This window comes from Lissotriton vulgaris, chromosome 5 (assembly GCF_964263255.1).
Source record: "Lissotriton vulgaris chromosome 5, aLisVul1.2, whole genome shotgun sequence".
NCBI lineage: Eukaryota > Metazoa > Chordata > Amphibia > Caudata > Salamandridae > Lissotriton > Lissotriton vulgaris.
Window position 1 is genome coordinate 893,937,450 of NC_141693.1, and position 19,281 is coordinate 893,956,730.

At 43.8% G+C, this 19,281-nt stretch overlaps 1 protein-coding gene across 2 annotated transcripts in view; it reads left to right on the forward strand.

Annotated features, from left to right (window-relative positions):
- Positions 1-19,281, forward strand: part of MYOF (myoferlin) — a 550,379-nt gene that overhangs the window by 266,454 nt on the left and 264,644 nt on the right. For both annotated transcript variants that reach the window (XM_086922487.1, XM_086922488.1), the window contains exons 7-11: positions 7,099-7,227; positions 8,488-8,550; positions 8,650-8,700; positions 12,184-12,214; positions 14,144-14,259. In XM_086922487.1, the coding sequence (XP_086778613.1) occupies positions 7,099-7,227; positions 8,488-8,550; positions 8,650-8,700; positions 12,184-12,214; positions 14,144-14,259 (390 nt within the window). The remainder of the gene's footprint in view (positions 1-7,098; positions 7,228-8,487; positions 8,551-8,649; positions 8,701-12,183; positions 12,215-14,143; positions 14,260-19,281) is intronic.

The window sequence follows — 19,281 nt, forward strand, 5'->3', positions numbered from 1 at the left end:
CTTTTCAGGTCTCGCCTGTCGATGCGCATCGAGCAAGCGAGACTATGGGGGCTTATCCACTCTTTGTCCAACTTGCAAGGAATCGTGGCGATTCCTTGCAGTGCCCGTGACTTTTAAGCTCAATGCGCATGCGCATTGAGCTTAAAAGCGCGTGCACATGCCCCCAGCCGCCGGCCTTGCCTACTCTCCCGCCCCCTCACTTCTTGATTGCACGGCCGCTAGGCCGTGCCTCCCCTACTCTCCTCCTCCTACTCTCCTCCCCCCTCCCCTTATCTGGCCTTCCCTCCGTATGTTCCCTCTCCCCGCTCCGCCCCCTCCCCTGCCCGCCGTCTGTTCGAGACAAGACGAGAATTGAATTCCCTCTCATTTATCCTGAGGTAATCATATCTCTGGTGCCTGCAGGGCACAGCAGCCACTTGGCGCCTGCTCTGCTCCTATCGTGGAGGCGGTAATGTGGTAGCAATGCTTTTCTGAGTACACATTTTTTTCTCCTAGTGTAGGTGGAAAAATGTCTGTCAGCTAAACCTCAGCCTCATTCCCTGCTCATATTTTGGATTAAGGTGTCTCTCTGGAGCAATTTCAATTCAATCAGGATGCGCCGCCAATCTGTGGTGCCTTGTGCAGCTTTTATTTCCTGCGTAGGTTTGAACAAAGTGATGTGGCGCAATATTTAAATCTCCCCTCCTGTGTCGACAAACTGAACAGCACATGAAAATGCGGCAATTACAGGGGCTTTGTTTTTGCCTGTACATGCATTTTTTTTCTAGTTAATGAGTTCAGAATTCGAGACATTGAGAGGGGCTGGCGTGGTGCTAGCGAAGCCTGACTCGGAGAAGGCATCCGTTGTAAATAGAAAACAAATTAGCTCAGAGATGATACTTTTGAAGACAGCAGTTGGTTTTAACTAATAATTTATGTTGATCAAATGTAGTAACAGCTGTTTCAAGACTTGCTAATTGTCATCGCGCAAACGAGTTACTAAATAATAATTTTCCCATATTGCATGTTGAAAAGGCTGCGTAGATGGTTCGCATCCGAGCCATTATTCCTTCCTTACATACGAGATAATTTGCTCATTTTTAAAACTGGCCTACTGCTAGTCGTTGGCAGCGATGCCAGAGTGCCAAGCTGCACGCGGTTTCTCTCTCGCTTGTAAGCTATGACAGCTCTGCCTTATGTGAGCTAAGCTCCTTTTCACCCTGTGCCAGCGACGGCAAAGCGTGTATGTACTCCTTCAGGGTTAGATCCAAAAATAGTGAATAGTCCACCAAAAATAACTGTTTGGGGTTCACTGTCAACTCACCCCTCTCGCTAAACACATGTTTCTTAAGCGGTACGAGGCTGTGGCATGTTTGCCACAGAACCTCTACTTCATCTGACTTCGACAATTTCTCATTAGTTTGGGTAACTAGTGCAGTTCCTGCTTCATAGCAGATGTTTACATTAATGCACCACCACCACCAGTCTCCCATAAAGTGTACTGGGTTGGTCTCATTTTGGATTTTGATTTGATTATTTCTATTACGCATCCCTTAAACCGCATTGCACCTAGATGTGATAAAGTATTTGGAACATCAATGCACGTGGGCACCTCGAGAGCAAAAGGGAAACTGAAGGATTTCAGAGCTTTTCCAAACATATAAAGAGTTGGTAATCAAATGCCAGCAAGAGTATGAAATAGCTGAGATCTGAACAAAAATTTGCTTATTTCATAATTCTCTCCGACCACTTCTCCAATATATGCTAAAGGAGAAACAATTGGAAATTGAAAATTAGCATGATTCAAAGGTCTGCCTGCCCTCTGGACTGTTCTTGTCACTTGACACACAGGATAGGTTGAGACTGACCCAATGAACTATTTTATTGCAGCCTGAGCCTTAGTAATTCCGACACTGGATAACCAGCCAGAGAGAGTGTTTTGGAATAACCTAGAAGGTTGGTTTCTCTGGCCAAAGACAAAATGTAAAGCGTTCTTTTTTATTTTTATTATTTTTATTGAATTTTTCAAATATAACAAACAATCAGGGAGAGGATATGAAGGGGCCGCATCTGCTGGCCCCTCACCCCCTCACCCTCACCCCCCCACCCTCACCCCCTCACCCTCCACCCTCACTCACCCTCAACCCCTCACCCTCAACCTCTCACTCACCCTCACTCACCCTCAACACCTCAGCTTCACCCTCACTCACCCTCACCCTCACTCACCCTCAACCCCTCACACTCACTCACCCTCACCCTCAACTCCTCACCCTCACTCACCCTCACTCTCACCCTCACTCTCACTCACCCTCAACTCCTCACCCTCACTCTCACTCTCACTCACCCTCACTCACCCTCACTCACCCTCACTCACCCTCACCCTCACTCACCCTCACTCACCCTCAACTCCTCACCCTCACCCTCACTCACCCTCACTCACCCTCACTCACCCTCACTCACCCTCACTCACCCACCCTCACCCTCACCCACCCTCACCCTCACTCACCCTCACCCACACTCACCCTCACTCAACCCCTCACCCTCACTCACCCTCACTCACCCTCACTCACCCTCACTCACCCTCACTCACCCTCACTCACCCTCACTCACCCTCACTCACCCTCACTCACCCTCACTCACCCTCACTCACCCTCACTCACCCTCACTCACCCTCACTCACCCTCACTCACCCTCACCCTCACTCACCCTCACTCACCCTCACTCACCCTCACTCACTCTCACTCACTCTCACTCACCCTCACTCACTCTCACTCACCCTCAACTACTCTCACTCACCCTCAACCCCTCACCCTAACTCACCCTCACCCTCACTCACCCTCAACACCTCACCCTCAACACCTCACCCTCAACACCTCACCCTCAACACCTCACCCTCAACACCTCACCCTCAACACCTCACCCTCAACACCTCACCCTCAACACCTCACCCTCAACACCTCACCCTCAACACCTCACCCTCAACACCTCACCCTCAACACCTCACCCTCAACACCTCACCCTCAACCACTCACCCTCAACCACTCACCCTCAACCACTCACCCTCAACCACTCACCCTCAACCACTCACCCTCAACCACTCACCCTCAACCACTCACCCTCAACCACTCACCCTCAACCACTCACCCTCAACCACTCACCCTCAACCACTCACCCTCAACCACTCACCCTCAACCACTCACCCTCAACCACTCACCCTCAACCACTCACCCTCAACCACTCACCCTCAACCCCTCACCCTCAACCCCTCACCCTCAACCCCTCACCCTCTCAACCCCTCACCCTCTCAACCCCTCACCCTCTCAACCCCTCACCCTCTCAACCCCTCACCCTCTCAACCCCTCACCCTCTCAACCCCTCACCCTCTCAACCCCTCACCCTCTCAACCCCTCACCCTCTCAACCCCTCACCCTCTCAACCCCTCACCCTCTCAACCCCTCACCCTCTCAACCCCTCACCCTCTCAACCCCTCACCCTCTCAACCCCTCACCCTCTCAACCCCTCACCCTCTCAACCCCTCACCCTCTCAACCCCTCACCCTCTCAACCCCTCACCCTCTCAACCCCTCACCCTCTCAACCCCTCAACCCCCTCACTCACCCTCTCAACCCCTCACCCTCTCAACCCCTCAACCCCCTCAACCCCCTCACTCACCCTCACTCACCCTCACTCACCCTCACTCACCCTCACTCACCCTCACTCACCCTCACTCACCCTCACTCACCCTCACTCACCCTCTCACCCTCTCACCCTCTCAACCCCTCAACCCCCTCACTCACCCTCACTCACCCTCACTCACCCTCACTCACCCTCACTCACCCTCACTCACCCTCACTCACCCTCACTCACCCTCACTCACCCTCACTCACCCTCACTCACCCTCACTCACCCTCACTCACCCTCACTCACCCTCACTCACCCTCACTCACCCTCACTCACCCTCACTCACCCTCACTCACCCTCACTCACCCTCACTCACCCTCACTCACCCTCACTCACCCTCACTCACCCTCACTCACCCTCACTCACCCTCACTCACCCTCACTCACCCTCACTCACCCTCACTCACCCTCACTCACCCTCACTCACCCTCACTCACCCTCACTCACCCTCACTCACCCTCACTCACTCACCCTCACTCACTCACCCTCACTCACTCACCCTCACTCACTCACCCTCACTCACTCACTCACCCTCACTCACTCACTCACCCTCACTCACTCACTCACCCTCACTCACTCACCCTCACTCACTCACTCACCCTCACTCACTCACTCACCCTCACTCACTCACTCACACTCACCCTCACTCACTCACTCACCCTCACTCACTCACTCACCCTCACTCACTCACACTCACTCACTCACTCACCCTCACTCACTCACCCTCACTCACCCTCACACAGTGCAATAGGTCTCAGACCATTTCAGTTAGAGCTTTAAGAAATGTTTATGGCTTTTTTTATTTGTAATTCTTTAGCATTGGCTACAGGAAACAAAAATGCTAAACATTTACAAAGAAAACCCATAAACAATTCTAAAAGCACGAACTCTAATGGTGCGAGACCTATTGCATTTCCAATGCTTGTTTTACTTTTTGACCGCAGTGACCCTTGAGCCTCTTAACCACCATTCACGTAAGTGCGGTTTCACCGCGTTTTTTCACCTTCCAAACACTTTGTCTTTTACCCATCAAACGCCTCGCTATCAGCACGTTAATACAAACCTGATGTTCACTTGTTACTCACTAAGGTTGTCATTGTGATTTGCGCTTGAATTTGCATTTTTGCTTAAGGTTTATGTTTAAGAGGCAATCATGATAATGGAAACTATATAGTAATTGGTTAAATCATATAATTGGCTATATCTTATTTTGTTTACATGGCAGATCTCCTTGAAAAAGGGCTTCCATTGCCCGAAATGCATTGGAGTATATTATGAAAAATCATGGATGCATTGAGATCAATGTCTTACGGCTTAAAAATGAATATGATATGAATTGCAATATCTAATATGAACTTTTTTGAAAATAAATGAAAACTTATGATAAACAGGAGTCTGTATTTAAGAACCCAAGGAGTGCCCTTATACCAGGGATGCATTCACTGTTGATGTATGCACTTATGAACTGTTATAGAGACCCAATTGCTGACCATGTTGAAGGTGTCATTCCTCCTCTCCCTGTGTTGTGTAACACCACAAGCATACTACAAAGTCCTGAGTGTGAGCAGGAACGATAGTGAGTGAGGTATTGATCTGCCCTCAGAAATGGTCCATGTTGGCGCAGCACATTGGAACAGTACAGTACAGAATAGGGCTTTATTTTATGGTATTTTCACCAATTTTAGTGTTTATGGGACCATAATTCTTATTGAGACACATGACTTATCCAGGGTGCCCCTGGATACGTGTGGGGATAGAACTAAGGAGTAAAGTTAATTTATCACTGCATGGTGTGAGGAACAAAGAACTGGCAGTCATGTATCATATTGGACACCAAGGTTTCCCCCCCCTCCATTTTTTGTAAATGTCTTGTATGTCGTTGGTGTGCTTGCTGTGTTGAGTATTTAATTCAGATTTATTGTGGTGAGAATCTTGCAATGCATTTTAGCAACTTAAAGTTACCCTAATATTTTAGTATACAGAATGGCACTCCACTACTGTTTTATTATCGATTTTTTTTAAATCTCTCTCAGGGTCCCTATTGTTAAAGAGGGGAAATAGAAAAATATATTTTCTCCTTATGCCTGGTTTGTGGCAAGAGCTTGAGAGCAGAAAGGAAGATTTAATTTTTGATGCATTGCTTCGGTTCTGAGAGGCATGGGGTGTATGAACAATTACCCAAATTTCTGCTGAAGAGTACATTGTTTCAATTTGAGGTTTGTGTGGAAAAGAAACTTGATGTACATTTCTTACTAAAGATTTGCTTAATTTTTAAAGAGCTATCTTAGGAAAGAGAGCTCAAAAGGGAAGAGAGTCTATTGAGGAGTGTGTAACAGGCTCTAGGAAGTTAGCTACCAATTGCAAATTTTGAGAAAACCATTAAGCAAGATTAAAGTTCAATTTATGTTGGATTGTAGCATAAATGAAGTCAAAAGAATTGTGGCTTAAGGATCATCTTATTTGAGCAAACTGTAGAAGATTGCAAAAAAATAATTTGTTTGTAGTCTAACGTGTGGAAGAAATAAAATAGTAAAGAGAATGTACAAATAGTAATTACACTAAAAGGTGGAATAGTTAAGACAAATGACATGTTACAGATGTGAGAAGGGCATATAGATATAAAGCATCACAATGACCATGGACAAAACTGTGACAGATCTTGTTCTCTTCCGTCCATTTGTTAAACCTTAACAAAAAATAGCCACAAGGATCATTTTAGTGTGCCAGCATATTGTTATTGCATACCTATTAGGGATTTGCAGTGGTCTCCATCTTGGTGCGGAGTGTGAAGGACTAAACCACCACAAATTTATAGATGCCCTTTTAAAATGACAGTAAATTTATAAATTCTTCCAGAAATATAGAACTCAATTTGGTTATTACCTTTGAATGTACAAACCTTACTAGTGCTAATTAAACTCTGTATAATGTAAGCATGTTCAGTGGACATCAGATATGCTTCAGATGATTAATTTTCCCTTGGAGTACACGCCCTTCAAAGTTGTAGGCACGCGCACAGTCACTTAATTTGGGACCAACAAAGGTTAGTTGAGGTAAAGAGGAATTGAGATTCCAAAAATGATGGGAGAAACCATGAACGATTTGCAGGGAGATAGGAATACTTATGAATGAGGATTTCATATGTAATAGGGAAGATGTGAAGATGATTGGGTCTATATGTAATGCTAGATTGTAGGTAGTTTACCAGAAAGACAGCCTTTTCTGTAGCAGTAAAAAAAAAACAAGAATTACTGTTTAACAACATGGTTGGATTTGATATTTGAATGTAATGCTTGCACTGGTGTTAGTCTTGATCTTCATATGTGGTTCTTTTACATCCCCCTGCTAAATTGTGTTATACAGTGTTTAAAATACTCACATAAAATATTTCATCTTTTCAGAATCAGATTTGATATCTTGTTTTTTTATTTTCTATCCAGATCCGCGTTCGAGTGATTGAAGGACGCCAATTGGCTGGCAATAACATAAAACCAGTTGTCAAAGTCAATGTTGGTAATCAGACACATCGCACTCGAATCAAGAGAGGAAATAATCCATTTTATGATGAGGTATATCTTCGTATGTTGGATCATTATTTTCCGTGTGAATTTGTACCCTTACGGAGTACTTTTTCTAATCCGTTTTATAGAATGTTACTGTCTTGGAGGCTCAGAGGCATCTTATGAATTTACCCTTCTTTTGCCCTGGTTGCTTGTGGATACTGTCTGCTCTACAACTCTCTCCCAGGACAATTGGCCATTAAATTAATACTGCAAAGGCCCAGTGGGCTCTAGCTGCTTTAAAGCCTTTAGGCCTGGTCTCTTACTGAGTTAGGGATCTATCACTTAACTTAAGTTGTACTAATAAGGCAATGGCATAATTAGACCCAGTATTGTGCATAATGCCTGGTGCTGCGGTACACCTCTCTCCATCACTCGCTCATGTGTAAATAAATAATTGGATCATAGTGATCAGTGGAGATGCACAATATCCCTTTCAAAACTGGGCTGCTGGTGCAACCCACCAAGGTTGCGAGTCCCGTCTCACTCTCCCACTGTGACTCTCTTGCTCCTCCATATCTCTGATGTTTGTGCGGTTGCTATACATACTTTTATAACCAGTTCCTCTGTCTCGAGTGCCAATTTTTGATGTAACATTTTCAACAAATTTTAATAGATTGCAGGAATTCCGAAATGTAGCAATGTTTCATCTTCAGGGCGTTTTCTGCATTAGCTGCTGGATTGAATGATGAGACTGCCTCTTCTGTTCAGAAGTCTTAGACTGCTGGCGTTAATACCGCCGCTACATGTTGACAGTCTAAATTCAAGGAAACACTCAATGGCCTGCGTGAAGCATAGAGGTGCATTTGATTGGTTTCACTGCCTCTAGTAGGTTATAACGGGTCCCATTAACCTTTTGGATAATATTAACCTGACAACATGCACCTTCTATTTATTATGCTTTTTTATTTCGGCTCCGTAGTTCCTGGGCGCGCAATTAACACACAATAACTACATTGACGGACATTTACCACTATTAGTGCCCTCAGTTGAGGGCAGTAACTTTTAGATATAAAGCAGGTCAGCATCTCTTATGCACTACAGTGCAAAATGTTTCCTTGTAGTGGATGCTTTAAGCGTGGTGCTCCTGATTAGACCCAGTATTTGAATGGAACTGTTTCAGTTTGTGCTGAACCCGCTACTATGCTTTTATTCTGTGTTTAGCATTTCAGCTTCCTGCTTGGTATATCATGAAAGGTGTGTTCATAATTGTTCGCCAAATGTCGAAGCAATGTGATCTCACCCTGAATTTTTGTTTTTATTTTGTAGATCTTTTTTTACAATGTAAATATGACACCCTCAGAATTGTTTGATGAAACTGTGGGAATTCGGGTAAGAAAACACAAATTAAATTATATTCACAAATAATTTAAGAAATTACAGTGTTCTACTTTTCAATGGAAATGATTTAAAAACATGTTTTCTTTGCAGCTATTTAATTCCGGATCAATCCGTGCAGACAGTATGATTGGAGAGTTTAAGGTGAGCCGATGTCTTCATCAAAAATGTTGAACTCTAAAAAACTGTTGAAATTACCGGTCGTACCATACCTACTGTGTAACCTCCATTAAACAGTAGGCCTTAGAGCTGTCATTTTTCCAAATCAACTCTTGCCCCAATCAAGTTATGTTGTCAGTGAGATGAGTTCATCAGGGACATGTCTGTTGCAGTGGTTCTTAACCTTTTGACATCTGTGGACCCCACGTAAGTAGAATTGGAACCCCACCGATTTATTATTGGAATACAGGGACCCCCACTGATTCATTACTAGAAGCCAAGGACCTCGGCCTAGGCATTTTTGAAGATTTGAGTTGTAAAACAGTACAACAAAATGCAAAAATAAGCATTCAGCAAATAAATGTACAAATGATGAAATATTTTTCTGAATTCACAAACAAATGTAAAACAAAATCTAAATTTTTATTGTAATGGGAAAGTTGAGGCTCTCTTAAATTCAACTGAAGCCACTTGCCATCCATACTATATTCTGTTTGATGCACTTGCACTGCTTCCACGGATCAATTTGATACTATACATTTTTGTATCCAATTTCAAATTTCTCCACATATAGAACATTTTAAAATTCGTTTTCACATTTTGTTTGCTTACTTATATACACTTTATTAATCCGTTAATATTCTAAGCATATACACACCCCATGAATACGCTTTTAAAGACCTCCAGGTATCCCCAGGCCATAGTTTAAGAATCACTGGTGTACTGAGTTGGATAATGCAGCAACTCTAGTAAAAATAAATCCATAGGCAAATCAACAACCCAAGGAATTATTGCAAAGCTCACAGAGATGCATCTATGTAGATGGCAACATTCCTTTGGTATTTTGTTTGTATTTTCAGCTAGTGTAAACAGCTAGGCGGAAGTTTGAAGTTGATCAACAAACATTGCAGAAAAGGGTTAAATTCCTGGAGGAAATATTCAGTTCTGACTGCTCTTGGATTATGCTAGTAACACTCTGCATGAATACATTTCAAGATTCAGAACTTCCAAATGGAGGGTAAGGAGTTGTGATAAAAGGGAAAAAAGAACAGACAATTATCACAGAATAAAACTATTCCTCAAAGCCCAAACCATAATTTGAGATACCACATCACACAGAAGAAACAATACTCCAGACCCTTGGTTCGAGCATAGAAGACACCCGTGGGTCCCGATATTTCCCCTTTGAATCTTAGCACTTGAAAGCGCTCAGTTAAACACGAGTTGCAGGGCAAAGATGTGGAATTACTCCCATGGAATACTCTGTTTAGTGAATGCCTGATAAATACTTTGAAATTGTTTCACAACAGTTCCCTTATTAAAACTTGCATTTTTTCCCCTCCTTTTCTTAGTTGCTCATACTAGAGTCCAGAAATATGAGCTACTTACTGTCCCTAAACATCAAATTCCTCTCTCTAGTAGTAGCTCAGGTCGCTGTATTGCTCAAAGGTGCAAGCCCAGATCCAACCAGTGTTGTGGCTTCCGCCATTGTGGCCCCAGAAGTACAGGGAGTGGTGCCCATTGTTCTCTTATGTGTTAAATAGGGGATCAAACACAGCTCCAAAAGCAGCCCCCATTTATTCCTTCTATAAAACCGGATCCAATCTATTCTTGGGGCATACTCTCCACCTCTTGCAGCCAGACATAGCCTTGGAAAAGGAGTTGATCCTCCGCTCCATATACTCAATTCTGTTCAAGGGCTTGGCTAGCAACACCTCTGTCTCCCACCCACCCAATGCTGCACATTAACTATCTAAGAAACTAGAGCAGTCGTGTAGTAATATTACATTTTGTCACTCTAGTGTTCACACACGGCTACTTCTGACACTAAAGGCCTCTGTGTCCCATATGAACGTATAAGGCAGGTAATATACACCTCAACTTTGAATAGACTCTGGTTCAGAGAAATAACCAGAAACTTTCAAGAACTGAATCTGCACTAATAAGCCAAACAGTCCCTAAATCTGATTTCCTATGGTTCTGCTAAATCAATTGAGAAACAAGCATTTGAGAACGTCCACGCCTCTGACTCATCTACATTACACAAAGTAGGAACAAAGTGGTGCCCCTGTTACAGGCATTTGAAATTGTGAAGCAGAAAGTGACTGTCACCGCTTCACCTAAAAATAGGCCTATTGTAAACATCCACAATATGCCAGGGCACTGGTAGGATCTAGTCGGCGCTGCCAATGGATAGTTACAACTGCCTCCGGCCACACCCTAGATACAGGAATAGCGTTTGTTTTCAGAGGTTTTTCTTCCCCAGATGATGAAACGTACAGTTTGTTTCTTTGATAGGTTGTTATCTCCGAGGGCTCTTTTACAGCAGTTTTCTGAGCTATTTGAAAGACAATAACGTCTGTGCAGAGCTTGAGACCTAACTGGGTATTTGGTCCCAAACAGCCATAGTCCGTGCAGTTAACAGCGGTGGGGCCGGGTAAGGAGGGATTTCGAGGGATGATGCAGAGGGAAAATTAAATCACATTTCCCCTCCGCATCGTTCCTCAAAATCCCCCTTTCCCCTGCCCCACCGCTATTACCTACACGGACCGCGGCTGCTCCTACATAGCGTTTCATTTGTTTAAAAAACAATAAATAAAATAATTAAGTGAAGAGGCCTAGAGGTTTTCTTAGGAGCCCACTACAGGTGTTGCCAAAAGCTATATTTATTAAATACTAATACTGCCCACTCTTGATTACATCTCCTTCCTCTTTCTTTTACCACCATACACTTGTCTCTTTATCTCACACCTGCATGATTTGTCTAGATCTGGTTTCACAGTGTAGCTGACTGCCCAACCTATTGTTGCTAATTCTTTAAAGTTTGCATAGAGTTGGCTTTGGCTCTGCCAAGTAAGTATTTTTCTCTCCTGAAGCTATTGGCAGTTTGAGGTGTCATTCCTCCTATTATCAGACACTTGCTTTGCAATATGTGACCATTTTACATCTCAGTAGTACACCTAATCTTCACATATTAAAGTCTTTAGTCCATAAATGCATTCTATGCATATAAAATAGTTTTTAATGTTCTTTTTTCACGGCAGCAGGATTTTTAACGTTTTAATTAGGGCTCAAAATGCAAACCAGACACAATGGCTTTACCAATGGTTGTCAATAACTGCTTTCTTCCATTGTCACTGTTTAGCAATATATCTCCCTTTCTCCTTTTTCTGCGCTTATGTACCTTGTTCATGGTTAGTCTGAAAATGAAAAAGTAGGTCCCGGTCTCCAAACATAAGTGTTGTTTCCCACCACTTACACCCACCTGCACAAACGGAGTACTGGTCCCCACGACAGCAAGTTGTGGTTGCAGCTCTGTGAAACAACGTTTAACTGTTCCATTTATCGAATCCAATTTACATTGTTCCATTTGTATGTATTTTCAATCTGCAGCATTGTAAATGGCGATGAAGAGCAACCCATACGTTATCTTTTCAGTTATCTTTTTACTTTTTTTTTATTTTTTAGATTGACGTTGGATACATCTTCGATGAACCCGGTAAGTTCTGTACCTCAAAACAAACCAATTAATTGATTTGTTTTGAGGATATTGATCAGCATTTCTCTAGGGTAGTATCCCTATCCTCCTAGGATTATTAAATTACTCCAGATGCTTGTCATGTCTGTGTGCCGAGTGTGAAAGTGCAGAACAGCCTGTGTCAAACTGTCTTCAGAATTATGGCTGGTTCATCCCTAAATTACAGGTTCTTAATGAATCCCCTTGAATTTATTTTAGAACTCCATGATCTCATATGTGTCATGTGTTGATAGCGAATATTTTGGTGCTGGGAATTTATCATCATTTCCTTAGACCTACCCCTTGAACAGTGGCTACAAACATATCATTTTGATAGTTTTTTTGCTCCTTTATCACAATTATTACTGGAGGAGCTATGAGAGCCAGGTTTGTACTCGCCTATTAGCTACAGGAGCCCACTAAAATCTTGCTCAATCCTACGGTTGAGTAAAACGTGGAAACAAATACCCAATAGTCCATCACAAAGCGAAGTGATCGCTTATTGCTGAACTGGAAACCCACGAGGTTGTGAGCAGGGAAAGTAACTGGCCTATGAAATAACTTTGGCTAGTTGCATTTAGGTCAACTTTAGTGCTCCCGAGTCCCATCGAGGGTCACTGTCACCTGTAGAATATTCGGAGCTTATATTTTTTATTCATTTTTAGCAGCAACTGCTCCTCAGCAATGGCTCAGAGCCAGCAGCTAAAAAATGAAACCATATTTTACTATTTTGTTTCCAGCTGCTGTTTCTGAGCAAGTGCATGTAGAGAAGGGCAAGGCCGGGCCATATGGGGGTGGCGGGGGGCGGGGGGGGGGGGGGGGGGAGAATGTTGTGCACTTCCGAATGCGCATGTCTAGGATGGACAGCCAAACAGACATGTGAACTTAAGTTTCTTTAACTCTGCTGTATACTACAGCCGGGTTCTAGAAAGGCACAGACTTTCTGTACCTAAGCGCAGCGTAAAACCAACCTGTTCGGGCCAATCCCGTGTCGCTCTCCTAGTATGAGAGTAACGTCTGGATTGGATGGGGAAGTCTGTTTCCCCAGGGCCTGCCGGGAGTAGCAGAACGGTGTAGCACCGAAGCACGAGGTGGCCTCAGGAACAGGTATGTTTTTATTAAAAAAAACATTTATTCTAACCCCCACTCCCCCACCACCACCACCACCACCACTTCCCGTCCGCTCCTGCTCCCCTCCCGGCCCGCCACTCCATAGTGGCAGTAGCCGTGGCAGAGTATTAGCAGAAATGCAACCAGGACACCAGCAAAGAACAAGGTCTGTCTACTTCCTTTCTCATACTCACAACCGGTGTAGAAAGCCTCTGATTAATACAGCTGACGAATTAAAGCTTGTGCCTTCTGAACACTCGCTCCTTGATGCACCAGTTTGGCATTTAACAAAATAATGTCTACATGTATGAAAAAATGCCAACAATGTAATTCTGTAGACCCACTGGGGACCAGGAATGAATACAGCAACATTGGAAGCATGAGCCACTTTTGAATTGTTCTTGAAACCTTTGTGTCACCAGAGACGGGTTTATGCATCCGTACTGATGACATTATGACAGTTATAAAAGTTTTGAAAAATACCTTAATGATGCAGCAGAGCACCTGTACAGGCTGGCGCCACCGTAAGCCTGCATGTCATGGGACAGCCTCCTTTGCAGGCCTTTGTTTTCTTCTATATGTCTGTGTTTTGAGGTTTGAGGCCCCAGTTGTTCCGATCAAAGTAAGGAAAGACGACAAATCCTAGAATGCACTATTGTGGTGGTGGTGGTGGTGGGCGGGGGGGGGTGAGGGGGGGTTTGTCCAGGACTAAAAGCAAGCTGCCATCGTAATGTCAAGTAATTTGGTAACCACAGTGTACTCTTTGCTGTTATTAATGTTATTTCTTTCGTTTTGTACCAGGACACGCAGTCATGAGAAAATGGGTTCTTCTGTACGACTCTGAAGATGTCAGCTCTGGAGCCAAGGGCTATCTGAAAGTCAGCATCTTTGTTGTTGTAACAGGAGACGAGCCACCAGTAGGTGTCCGCTTTATTCAATAATCTTTCTCTAGTTCACTTCTGTATGTGTCCTGTTGTCTTTGTGTTGTGCTTTGTTCACCCCCAGGAACGTCGAGAATAAAGTACCACTGTGACCGGTGCTTAATTTAAGCCGGTGTTTTCCGGTGCTCGGCACCAGCACCATCGACAGTCTGCCACATGGTAGAGCTGTTTGTATGATTTAGAGGGGAGCACAGCAATAGTTGTGTACTAATTCAGTATATATTAAATATGACTAATACCTGCTGCCCAAACTATACTTTTAGCTTTGGGGTCCTGGAACAGTCTGGATTGTCACACCTGTAGGAGTGTAATTGGTTAGTAGTTGTGTTGGTGCTGTCATTGGCAGGGAGGGGCAGTGGGTGGTGCAGGTTGCAGTGGCATCCTGATGAGGACCCTGGCACTTAACTTTATTACAAATTAAGCATTGACCGTGACAGAGACCAGTACTAGTAAAATTATGTGTGCCATTTTTTACTAGGCGGAGGTCTCCCGTCTTATTGTCGATTTGACACATAATGGTAAAGTTTACTCTCTGCTGGTTGCTATGCAAGTCTTGCACGGCTCAAATTCCATAGAGAACAAGCAATCACCTCCAGTAATATGGCCACACCCTTGGTCTCTGTCTTCTTTCATTCCCTTCACCACCAACCCCGCCCTGCTAAAAAAATGCCTAACTACCCACTGCGTGTCTTGTCTGGTACACCTTCGAAGGAAGAAGCCTGCACCTTTTACCAGAGATCGTGTGGCTTTGTTGGGCCAGTGTGTCACAAGACGCCGCAACCTCAGACCTTATGCCTACTCACAAGCTTGTGTTGTGTGTTGAAAATTAAATACAGAAAAGGGAGCCAAAAAACGGAACAAATATGAATTGCAGGTTCTCACTGATTTACATTTGAATGACAGCTGCTTTACTTTTTTTTGCACCTTGTTAACTATTTACCTTGGAGACTTGTTAACTTTTGACAAGTGGGTAAAAGGCAGTTACTTCATCCCTCCAGTCTACATCATCGTTGCATTGTGCATTATTCTCTAACTGACTAAACGCATGAAGGTTTTAAAGTGAGCAAACCTGCTTGAACAAAAAAAATCATAGTTACCCAATTTTTTTAAACAAGTGCATAATTATTCAAGCGTATGTTTTGCCTTTTTGGCGATGGAGACTAACATGCATTATTTTCAGACACAACGCGACTTTTTTTAAATTCAACAATTTCATTGGTTTCAAACGATGTGCAATAAAAGCAAGGCATTATTGTTGCACACATTTTCTGTTTATATACTCCCCTAACAACTTTCCCTAATAAATTGTACGGTACAGCATGTCACCATTTTCAGCATGTTTAGTGGTATAAGTTTATTTAGATATTGCCATATCTATAATTGTTGTATAAGCTTTATTACGACAACTCGCGCCATAAAAGCTATAAAAGTTATAAAAAGATAAAAGGTATAAAAATAGACAGTTGATACAGCAACTTATTACAGTAACTTGCAACAAAATTATTCATCATGGTTCACAGCTACAGCAAGGGAGCAAAATAAAAATAAAATTCGACAAATAGAAAACAATTGTCACCACATTACAGTAACACATACTTAAGACAGTGTGGAAAGGAAGGAAGGGCGTCACATTATTTCCACGCTAAGGGCTACTATTGGTTGGTCCTGATGCGCAGTGCCCAACAGTTCCTTTAATTGCTTTTACTACCCTCTCGGGACAGAGATGCAAGATAATTCTAGATCTATAAGTAATTGAGCGAGTAAGAACTAGAGAATAGAAAAGGGTAATAAAGCAGCTGTCGATCAAATGTGTAGGTCATTTATTACAAGAGGATTAAACCACAAATCGAATTTTAGTGAATTTACTAAACTTTATAACCGGGACTGGATAGTTTATTTATTTATTCAAAGTTTTATATAGCGCGAACAAGATCTTTACAGATATCAGAGCGCTTTACAGAAATAGGTGTAGGGGCAACTGGAGGGTGGATAAATCCACTATGGGGTACAATATGGTAGCCTAGCAGCAAAGGATAGCAGCAATACATATATAAAACCAGTAAGCGACATGTAAATAATAATACAGAAACAGTACCGAGTCTTGGGTCCCGCAGCAATAGTGACCAGGTGAGCTTAGGCATTTACCTCTTTCTTAAAGCTCGCAGGGACAGGGGGTAGGGGCAGCAGGAGGGTAATTGGAACCAACTATTAGGAGCAATATAGTAGTCGGTAGCATACTAGGATATCAGTCATGTACAAAAATAATACCAATAGTCAATCAGGTAACCAGTCCAGCGGCAACGGTGCAGAAGTCTCTGTTCCAGCAGCAGAAGAGTTCAGGTGAACTTGGCCATAAGGAAGGCTTTTACCTCTTAAAAAGTGCCGTGGAGGAGAGAAGCCTGGTTTCAGGAGGGAGTGCATTCCAGATCCTGGGGGCCATTCCTGAGAAGGAGCGTTTGCATGTTTTTTCCTTCCGCAATCTACGAGGTTTCAGGAGTAGATTTTTTGTGCTTCTATTGGTTCTCGAGCCTCCAGATATAGTCAGCTTTTGGGTGAGGTAGCTGGGTGACTTGTGGTGAACGGCCGAGTGTGTCATAACGGCTATTTTCAGCTGTATTCTGGCCTCAAAGAGCAGCCAGTTCAGGGACTTTAAATCCGGGGATATATGCAAATGTTTCCTTGAACCAGTGATGAGTCTCGCAGCAGCGTTCAAGGAGGCTCTTAGGGGTGCGGTTGTTGTAATGGGGAGTCCGCTAAGGGCCACAATTCCGTAGTCTATGCTGGAGATAACTAGGGCCTGTACAGCAGTTCGGAAGTCCTTAGCAGGGAGGAAAGGTTTAAGTTTCCTCAAAGTGTTGCTTTGGAAGTTAGCTCCTTTAGTAGCTTTGCTAACGTGCTGCTGTATGTTGAGCTTGGCGTCCAGTGTAATGCCTAAGGATTTCGCAGATTGCACGATGGTGGGTTGGACATTGAAAGCCGTTAGTTGGTTGAGCCAGGTCTGGGTGATGGCAATCTTCGTGGGAGGTGAGATCAGAAGGAACTCAGTTTTCAGAGCATTTAGTTTGAGGTGATTATCGGCCAACTATGATTGGGTGTTTCTGAGTGTGGCGTTCAGAAGCTTGATGTCTTCCGGGGATTGTAGCTTGAGGTAAAGTTGAGTGTCATCGGCGTACATATGGAAGTGTACATTAGATGCTTGAAGCTAGGTGGTGAGTGGTTCCATGACGAGGTTGAACAAAGTGGGGGATAGGGAGGAGCCTTGTGGGGCGCCTAAGGTTACAGGCACCGATGAAGACAGCACGTTGTTGATCTTGAACTTCTGAGACCGGTTATGTAGGAAGGAAGTGAACCATTTGAGAACAGTCCCGGATAGACCCATTCTGGTATTTAGCAGCTCCAGTAGGTTCTCATGTTTGACAGTATCAAAAGCTGAGGAGAGGTCAAGAAGGATGAGTAGGCAGGAATCGTTGCGATCAAGGATTTGGAGGGCGTCGTCAATTATGTGCGTCATAGCAGTTTCCGTGCTGTGTTTCGCTCGGAAGCCTGATTGATGAGGGTGGAGGAGGTCAACCTGATCGATGTGTTTTGTCAGTTGGATTTGTACACATTTTTCCAGTAGCTTTGCCAAGGTGGGGATATTGGTGATAGGGCAATAGTTGTTCAGGTCAGCCGGGTCAGCTGTAGGTTTCTTGAGTATGGGTGTGACTTGCCCTTCCTTGAGGGAGTCAGGGATGAGACCTTCTTGAAGGGAGCTGTTAATGATTTTGGTCCAGAGTGGGAGGAGCAGGGGGGTGAAGTCTTTCACAGCATTAGCAGGTAGGGTGTCTGTGAAGTGATTAGCGGGCTTCAAGGTGCCGAGCAGATTGTGAATTGTCTCTTCAGTGTAGGTGTCGAATGACGTCCATGAAGCGTTGTTTTTAGGGTGAGTGGTGGTCATGCTGTTGGGGCTGGAGTATCGGCTTAAATCATTGAGAAGATCACTTCTTATGTTGTCAGTCTTTAGCTTGAAGAATGCAGAAAAGTCTTCACAGTGTGGAAAATCGCTTGTTGCGCTGTTTGATTGTAGCGGCTGCATCTTAGTTTGAGTTTTGGCTAGTTCGAACAGTTTTCTTGGACGGTTCTTTGCTTGGTCCAGCTGGAGGCTGAAGAAGTTAGATTTCGAACGCTTGATTTTCCTAAAATAGGCATTTCTCTTGTTCTTCAGCGTTTTTAGGTGCAGTGCTGAGGGATCATATCTCCAGGTGCGCTCTGCCATTCGCATAGCCCGTCTGTCTTCATTGAGTCTGCCATCGTACCAAGGGTTCGACTTCTTGGTGGAGACTCTTAGTTAGGAGCAGTAGTTGTGTAGAGTGTATATGTGCCCAAGGTTATCGTCAAGGTCATCATACTAGTTTTAAGGATGCGTTTAGGGAGGGTAATATTATGTACAATTGACTGTTCTATCACGGTCTCCACCATACCGTTTAGTGCGTGGTTATGGAGTATTTTAGAAGCAGGTGCTACAATCTGACAGGATGTTTGCAGGCTAGCTCCAAAGTCTGTATCACCAATATAATGCAAATTATTTAAGGTGGTGTTTAGTGTTGGCGGCCACTCTAGGTGTCAGCGTAGTATTAAATGTTGTGACCACCTCTCACCTTACTTTCAAATGTTGTGACCACTTCTCACATATCCTTTTCCTGACACCACGTCTTTCTTCCCTATGTAATGATGCCCATCAATTTACTTCTTTCTGCCTGTATATGAGAGGGGGCCTATGGTAAACGCCATTGCTATTGATCTTGTCTCAATAAGGAGGGCAAGTTAATGGACTTTCTTTAGCTTGGGTCTTTTCAATTTGCTTTAAATGCAGTATATTGGCTTGAGCAGGTTATACCACCGCCCAGTTGCTTCTAGTATATTTGTAAGCTGTTGTCAATGGGTCTTGATAATTGGACAGTCGCAAACCATTTAGTAGAGAGCCACGTTCCCACGTAGGCATCTGGGGCATGTCCAATC